General features: G+C 42.3%; 2 protein-coding genes across 4 annotated transcripts; both read right to left on the bottom strand.

The window, feature by feature from the left end:
- Positions 1-2,777: 2,777 nt before the first annotated feature.
- On the bottom strand, positions 2,778-5,048 carry LOC111256236. The gene is made up of 4 exons (XM_022823900.1): positions 4,925-5,048; positions 4,349-4,692; positions 4,040-4,255; positions 2,778-3,704 (listed from the first exon to the last, which is right to left on the bottom strand). The coding sequence occupies exons 2-4, from the start codon at positions 4,658-4,660 to the stop codon at positions 2,985-2,987; spliced, it is 1,248 nt and encodes a 415-aa protein (XP_022679635.1). The 5' UTR covers positions 4,661-4,692; positions 4,925-5,048; the 3' UTR covers positions 2,778-2,984.
- Positions 4,942-7,478, bottom strand: LOC101755495. Of its 3 annotated transcripts, none has more exons than XM_022823903.1 (9): positions 7,296-7,478; positions 7,080-7,184; positions 6,888-6,983; positions 6,563-6,718; positions 6,272-6,459; positions 6,011-6,194; positions 5,794-5,913; positions 5,253-5,381; positions 4,942-5,177 (listed from the first exon to the last, which is right to left on the bottom strand). In XM_022823903.1, exons 2-9 carry the CDS (start codon positions 7,107-7,109, stop codon positions 5,049-5,051), a joined length of 1,032 nt encoding a protein of 343 aa, XP_022679638.1. In that variant the 5' UTR covers positions 7,110-7,184; positions 7,296-7,478; the 3' UTR covers positions 4,942-5,048. The 3 variants fall into 3 exon arrangements, with proteins under 3 accessions (XP_022679638.1, XP_022679636.1, XP_022679637.1); XM_022823901.1 differs by having other exon boundaries at positions 5,253-5,591; positions 7,296-7,477; XM_022823902.1 differs by having other exon boundaries at positions 4,942-5,120; positions 5,253-5,591; positions 7,296-7,477.
- Positions 7,479-8,486: the final 1,008 nt, after the last annotated feature.

Below are 8,486 nucleotides of genomic sequence, written 5' to 3'. Positions count from 1 at the left end.
TCGTAGGCAAACAAAACTGTTGTCTAAGATTCATTTCGGCTTCATATATCCATGTGTTGTTGCCTGATGCTCCAGTTCCAGCTGGCTACCGCTAACTATCGAATTCTATGTGATGTCCTCTATAAATTAACATGTTTGCTTTGGAAACTTTGCGGCAAAGTCCTTTTTCTTAAATGTTTGAAACGAAAATAGAGCTAAGCTGGAACCTATGCAATTCTGCACATGGAAAGGCTGTTTGTCTTAACTAGATACTCCGATATGGATACGGATACACAACATGCAACACGGTGATACTCATATGCTATTTTTCAAAAACACTAATACCAGGATACATGTGTTGGCGCGAAAACGTATCACGCCGTCACACGAGCACTTGAACATGCAGCACAGAGACGCACCTTGCTACGCCACTATGCAAAACTGGCCAAGCTGTTTTGGCATACCGGCTATATCGGTTTCACCCCAACGAAGGACCAACAAACGCTCACCCGGGAGGGATCCTGTCAGGCCAAGCACACCCAAGAATATTCTTAATCGCTTTAGAGATGCATGAAGAACCAGAAGTGTGGAATTGAAAAAATTAGGACAAAGGAATATGCAGAAGAAAGAACCACTTAGATGATCGAGCTTGCATTCATGCCTACACCTACAATAGGAGGGAGCTCTCGCACAAGCGCATTACATTATGTGAACTCCGGTGAGGGCTTTTTTCTCCCGAAACAAGCCAATTCAATCGTCTTAACTTTCAACAGTAATTACTTACTCCCTCCTTTCCAAATTGCAGGTCGTTTTGATTTTTCTAGGTTCATAGATATTATTATGCATCTAAATATATTATATATCTAGATGCATAATAATATCTATGAACTACAATTTGAAATTGACGGAGTACATTCTCAGGCTTCATCTTAGCCTAGCTCTAGATTTTACAATATTACGTGTGTACACTATACCTAAACTCTAGGCTTGTACAAGACCAAGACCAATATCCCTTCGTCAGATTTTTTTTACAGGCGACAACAACCGCGCTGAAAGGCCGTCCACCTCACGGCCATCTGTTGGAACCGCCGCAACAGTGATCTTCGAAGAAGACGTAGAACGCCGCCCTCCGCGAGACGTGCGGGTGGCCCAGGACGCGCCGGAGCGCGGCGAGGTCCCGTTCCACGGACCGGTGCGCCGCCGCGGCGTCCTCGGGCGGGCACGGGTGGCGCGGCTTCCGGACAGCCTTGACGGCGACGTAGACGCCGACCGGCGCGCTGCCGCGGCGTCCTCGGGCGGGCACGGGTGGCGCGGCTTCCGGACGGCCTTGACGGCGACGTGGACGCCCGTGCGGACGTCCCGCGCGCGGTAGACCTTGGAGGAGCCTCCCCTGCCGAGGAGGCGGCCGAGCTCATACCGGCCCTGCAGGACCTTCGTGAAGCTCCCGGGAACTGGTGCGGACGTCCCGCGCGCGGTGGACCTGTAACCTGGGAAGATTTCGGAGGTGGGCAGCGGACGGCGTCAACGCTTCAGCAATTGAATCAGCAGTGGTCTGTTCAACAGTAGTGATTGGATCATTGATTTCTTCAGTGAATTTCTTCAGTAACTTATTTGTTGGTTTGCTTTCTCTTTGCTCAACATTGTCCTGCATTGAGGTTTTCAAATGGAAATTGTTATGATTGCCAAGTGCCAACTAAAACAAAATAAGCTCGAGTTTATAACATTGAGGCTTTCAAATGCAGTATTTCATAATGTGACATTGTTGACACTTTTCTTCATTTTAGCTTCTTTTGCTAAAGCAGTCACTGACAATTTTTTTTTTGTTGAAATGGATCTAAAATCTTAAAAAGTTCTAGTAATACGATGCACAAGTAATAAATCGGACTTCATTGTTCAGATTGTGATGCTGAAGTAGTTCTGCTTCGTACAAGGAGATGAATGAGGACATATACCTGTTTAAACTATCAGTCCAATAGCTGACAGTGCCTGGCTTCGAGTCATTAACTTTTGCCTTCTTCAAGCTACCTTGTGACACAGCATAGGGCAATGCACCAGCAGCAGCAGCAGGTGTGTCCTTGGCGGTCTTTTTAGGTTGGTTTTCCACAGGCTTTCTTGAACGGTGACGGTTTCTGTTGATGTGCCGCTCACAGTGGTCTGCTGAAATCCCACTAGTACTGTTGCTATCCCAAATTGTTAACAAAATTCTGCATATAAAGGAAATTCTTAAAGGCATCCTTATTGCTGCTAAGTATTACATAAGATGGGCATTTATTTGGTTCAGATTTCAGAGTTCTGACTTGTATGTATAGTAAGAAATATTTACACCCATTACCTTTAGTTTCGCAATGACATGAGATCGCTGAAAGGCAGCCAATATGAAATCCGACAGTCTTTTCCTAACCTACAAGACTGTAATATCAGGGAACCTAGAATATACAATTGGAAGTTGGAACTTATAGAAGTCATGTTAGGCAAATAACCAGTATCTTTCAACTCTACCTTGTATTGTTTGAAGACACAATCTATCCAGTATCTTCTACTTTTGTCTCCTCTGCATTCTTCAGTATTACGTATAATCGAGCTCTTGTTTTACTGTGGAAATCTTTGGCGTAATTTTCTATAGAGTAACAAAGCATCACACACACGGCAAGTAAAAGGCGTATATCGACAAATATGGCACTTCAGATATACGACAAAAAGGATGAAACCTTGTGCTACATTGCTGATGTTCCATTTCCATTGCCGTAGCAACATGAAACCAGTACTAGGGTAACCAGTTCAAACAGGGTAACTGAAGATTCAAAAGGAACAACCATGCTTAAAAGGGTCAAAAGGAAACCTTAACCTTCCAGATCCTAAGATAAAGTGATTCCTAGTTTGCCAGATTAGACTGAAGGCCGCTTACTCCGTGGTTATCACAAACCCACAAAGTCAGAAAAGAGAACCGTGCTATTTACTACCGGGACCTTACTATGAGTGGATTAACAGAAATGCTTTTCGGTCTACTAAATGGACGTCGTAATTGGGATAAGCATTGACCCAATGGGAACAACACCAGGCACGGGTTTTGAGCAGGCTTGACTTGGCGTTGAACCGAATGCAGGTGAACAGGGCTTCCCAACGATCTTCTGTTCTTCACAAGTCATCTCAGGAGCTCCTGATGCACTGTGCACCAATGTATTTTTACCTTCTTTTCGATGCTTCCTAGGTGGTGCTTTTGACGAGACCCTGGCAGCAGTTTCTGGTTGTGGCTTTTCAGTTGGGGTGGTCTCAACCTTCTTCCAGCGGCGTCGTTCTCCATCCAAAGCAAATTTTACGTCTGAAGCAATAACCTTCACAGGATTATCAAGAACCTGGTCTCCATAGCAATGGCTTCCTTTCTGTGTGTTTGTGGTGGAAGCTTCGCTAGTCCGGTTCCCAAATTCTTGACATGAACTCTGGTGCCCATCCAAGTTGAGATTCTGTAGCTTGTCTGTCAGATTGATTGTCTCACTGACAATTCTGTCCTTCAGCACGCTGTCTGATTTGGGTAGCATAGGTCTTTTGGTACAAGGGCCATGCCAAGCAGGTATAAAATGTGGAGCACCCTGGCGCAGCTTAAACCTCTCGAGTTGTCCACTCCTTGCTTCCTCCTCCTCATGCACCATGAAGTCATCAAGCACACATCCCTCTGCTCTGGTATATTTGAAGAGTTCGAGCATAGTTGTTCCAGGAGTGTAGTGTATCTGCAAATGGAACACAGTGGCAGTGTCCAGGATGAGATCACGATAAACAAGTAGATCACGGTATACCATATTCAAAGTTGCAACTGCAAAAATGCTAAATAGACAAAACCTTTTGTTATGCCAACTTCGTCCAAAGAAGCAAAACTTGCTAGTACTATTGATTTACGTGCTCCATTTTGTGAAAACAATATGCAGGTTCTATACCATATACTAAAAAAAAACAGAGAACTGAGCATAGACAATTTTCTTTTAACCAAGCATAAACAGTGGAATGACAATCCTAGCAAATGAGATCAGACTGAAGAAAACTTTGTGAAGCATCAAAGAGAGCTTGCCTCTTGTGTATCTCTGCTACTGGTCACAGGTTTATCTTCATTGTTCTGCAGCGAGATACTTCGGAAGGTGGAGTTATGTACGTTTTTTATGATGTGCCATTTTACAGGAAAGCTGCCAATCCATTTATTCTTCCTGCACCAAAAGTCCATGTCATTTTGGTAGTCAACAGGGCCAACCATCTCAGCAACTCCACAGAAATGTGAACTTCCGTTGACCTGTTAGACCATAATATTGGACTCAGTAATTCAAGTTCAAGAATATGGAACCAAATGAAAGTGGTCAAACACCCTAAATTAATATCAACTCACCGAAAAGAACAGCAAAACTGGGCACAAGGTAGAACTACTTGCAGCTATCACTTGAGCATCTCTGAATGCAGTATCCAGCTTCAGGTTTCCAACAGAGGATGTCGACCACACACCATACTTGATAGATTTATGAATATCAGCCTCATTGTAGGACTTTATAACAAAGAATTTTGCATTTGTATACACCACTTGGAAATCATCTCTGTTATACTGATCAGTCCTAATGATTATTCTACCCTCTGGGTTGCCAATAAGGAGCCTTGATGTATAGGATTTTCCAATTATTTCTGAGGACAATGAACCTATTGGCATTTTTGCTTTACTTATGTTCTATATCGACAAATATGGCACTTCAGATATACAACAAAAAGGATGAAACCTTGTGCTACATTGCTGGTGTCCCATTTCCATTGCCGTAGCAACATGAAACAAACGATCAATTTATAATATACAAAAGACTAGCAATAGTGATAGGAAAGCTAGACGCAACGGCCTCATAAGAGGGGCATACATGCTTAAAACAGAACAAAGAGATGCGTCGGGACTGTCGCAACAGCATTAATACACATCAAAAATGAGGTATTCACATGTCAGTCACAAAACTAAGCATAGTTCATATATGAATCATGAGAATGTACAATATGCACAGCTACAAAAGAATAAAAATTAAATAGTAAAGGGTTGTAATGAACAAAAAAAACTAATAGAAAAAAGGGTGATGATCATCTCGATGGTACTGAAGGATTTCGTTGGGCAGCGCCACAACCTTGTTCTGCTTATGAAAAGTGAGGTAATACAAGGTCTCAGCACACAACTCTTTTGATCGTTCCTGAAATAAAAGACATATAGCCATGAAAAGTAAGAAACTGCATGCGAAAGGGTAAAGTCTTGGGAAAAGACTTACAGCAGCGATGCTAGTGTGTAGTGAGCCATGGCCATCACCATCATAGAACTCGAGAAACTTCATGGCAAAGAATGCACTGTCCGACGTGGCCTTCTGGACGGGAACCTTGACCGGGACATGTCTCCAGTTCTTGAATGATTTAAATTTGAGAGGTGCAGCAATGGAGAGAGCATCACTTAGTCGGTGCATGATTTTTTTTCCAAATTCCAAATGATAATTGTCCCAATTGTTGTCAGACTCAGGGGTGTACAACATTGAGTCAAGCACATCAATCCGTGATTGGCCAAAGTTAACGCAATAAACAGACCAATGGTGCTGATGTAGAACTGGTAGAAGAATCTACACAGTGTGTAAAAAGAAGAATTGACTTATTTTAGCGAAAATATAATAACAATGACTTATCTACTTAACTAAATTCGCGAGTACAACATATGCAGAAGCTACTCAAACACAAAATTATGAAACCAGCAAACTCATGGCCAGATTGGAGGACCAGAAAAAAATGGACTAAAGCTAACCAAAAAAAACATAGTAGATGTACCATCTTTGTCTTCTTCAAGTCTGTGAAAGGAAGACAACGTTGGATGGCTGTCACTGCAGCAAACTGGCTATATTTGGGTTCGGAGCTGTCCCTTTTGTGCCACTCAACATTGAGAATTGCCTTCAAGAAAAGAAATGCCATGGAATAAAAAAAAGTACGAAAGAATGGAAAAATTTTAATAAATCTAGTGTCAAAGAATGGCAAAATAAAAGCTTACTGAGAGGTCAGCATCAAAAAAAATTCTATAACCATGGCACTCGGGTCTGATCCAATAATCATCATAGCTAAGACATTTGACAAATCCTGTGATAAAAGTTGAGTCTGGGATTGCACCATCGGCAAATGATTGTGCAATCATGTCACAAGTTAAAGGGGTGCTACCAAACTGGATCACCGGCATGCTGTGGATATTACAATCAGCAAATGGAGAAATAGAAAGTTTGGCTGTTATAAGATTTAGAAATGGACAAAAGCTAACCTTTTCAATGTGGAGTCATCAGCGCACATGTGTCCAAAGAGACTCATTGCTGCGTCCACATTGGGTGCAGGACGGGACATAATTCCATACTTGAAGGGTGAAGAATATTTAGCAGGCTTCCGTGTCATGCGTTTCCCTGTTCTCTGTTCTGACACATGTAAAGTGCCTGACACCATGTTATTTTGATCCTTTGGAAAGGTCAAAATAACATGTAGTTGGAAAATAATTAGCTGGAAGGATTGCAACTCGATTCGAATGGAGTGGGTGGTAATCGTGTCCAGTTAAACATACAGTTTTGGCCTGGTCTTCAAATTGGGTAGTGCATGGTGAAGGGAGAGTATGCATATGATTTGATTGCTCTTCACAATAGATGGCATCAATGAGATTGTTGATTCTATTCATATCATGGTTGCTGTCAGGCAAACTAGAAGAGGGGGGGTATATGATCTGAAAAATTAATGACATGAATACAGCGTTAAGCAAGAACATAAATGACTCGTAAACAATTAAAGGCTGAGCATATGGGTAAAAATCCTGACAGCTGCATATTGTAATGTAAGACTGGATACAACCTGGAAAAGAGATAAAGAGAAAATTCAGACTACATAGTGCTAACCTGAGCAAGTAGTAGTACGTGCATGGTCATCCCTGCAAGCTTCTTGATGAGGTTTAGTGCAAGGTGTAGTGCCACCAGTTTTAGATGTGGCGGGATCTGTGACCAAGATTTCCAAAAAAACTGTTGTTAAGCTTTTATGGTAAAGGGTCATTACCGAGCATTTTGCTAGTTGTAGTATGCGATAGGCAGTACCTGTGGTGTATGAGTTTTGGCCGTTGCCATCCCTTAATACATCATCTCTGTAGCAAGAACTTGGGGTCCTGAAAACACCGCCGTTTCCATGCTCGAATAGTTGATCTACAGAAAGTAATGTACAGAAAAATAAGTTGAAACTTTCAAGAGCAATTTGATTAGGAATTGAAAAAAAGTACATAATCAGAATGGATTGTGGGGATCGATGTGTGCCACCGTTGTGAGGATCGACAAAGTCCTCTTCGGTGCCTGAGTTGTTCCTCCGTGAAGTCTCCCCAATATTGTTAGGGTCAGAAGCCGACCTCTGGGCAGCAATAAGCTCCTCTATTACCGGTCCACACTTTTCAGCTAGACGATAAGGAGCTCTAGCAATGTTGCATAAAGAAGCTTGGATGGCACAAGTGTTCTCAGATAAGTTTGGTCAAACTGGTCGAACAATTCATTAAATGCTTGCAAGGGGTGACCAGTGAGACAACCCAATGGACGGGATAAGAGATCATGCAAACGTGGAATACGAATCTTAGGGACGTTAGTCATGTCATCCAAACCAACATTGAAGTTCCTGGGTCTTGGTGGAGCCTGGCATGTATAATGATGTGTAAAATTGAGTATATACAAGGAAAGAGGAAATGACACTAAAAGTAAACCATGTAAAAAATAAAGAAACTACATGGAACATATGTCAGGTTTTAGAAGTGAGTAATGTACACAGAGCAACAAGAAGAATAATACAACACCAGGAATTACTGCATATATATGTGCATAGATATTGTGTGTGTATTTGTAACATGACAATTCAATTTAATATTTGGCACATACCTCTGTGCCATCCTGGGCAAGGAAATAATCGGTTAATCGCCTAGAATTATCAGCTGCACTATTCTTTTCCTTTGAAGAGCGGTGAGAGGACCGAAACTTCTTCCTACGGTGATCTACAACCCCGGTGCGATCATCAGAAGCATTCCTCATACGGCGAACAGATTTATTGCACCCCGGATCATGGTCAACCGCAATAAAATCAGCTCCAGGATCATTAGGAACATAACTCTGTTGAGGAACATTTCGGTTGGGTAGCTGTTGAAAAGACGATCCAGGGCCACCACCCACTGGATAAGATGATCGCAACTCGGGTCGAAGAAGTACCTCGAACCTGTAGTGAGAAAAATGAAAGTATAAAGTATAGACCATGAATCAATGAAAATGCAGTGGACTACAGGATAGGCGGTGAAATTATAAACACGCGCATACCTCTCCTGTGTGCTCTCGAATACAGCTAGCTTCGGGTTGATAGGCATCCTATTCACCAGCCGCTGACAAGTATCTGTCCTGTGAGACAAATCAAATTGAACATACTCTGTGTCAGTAATAATGAATACAATGAGTGGTTAGGATCCAAATATGTTGTAG

The sequence above is a fragment of the Setaria italica genome, chromosome II (genome assembly GCF_000263155.2).
Source record: "Setaria italica strain Yugu1 chromosome II, Setaria_italica_v2.0, whole genome shotgun sequence".
In the NCBI taxonomy this organism is placed as follows: domain Eukaryota; kingdom Viridiplantae; phylum Streptophyta; class Magnoliopsida; order Poales; family Poaceae; genus Setaria; species Setaria italica.
This window is presented reverse-complemented; position numbering and strand designations above follow the sequence as displayed.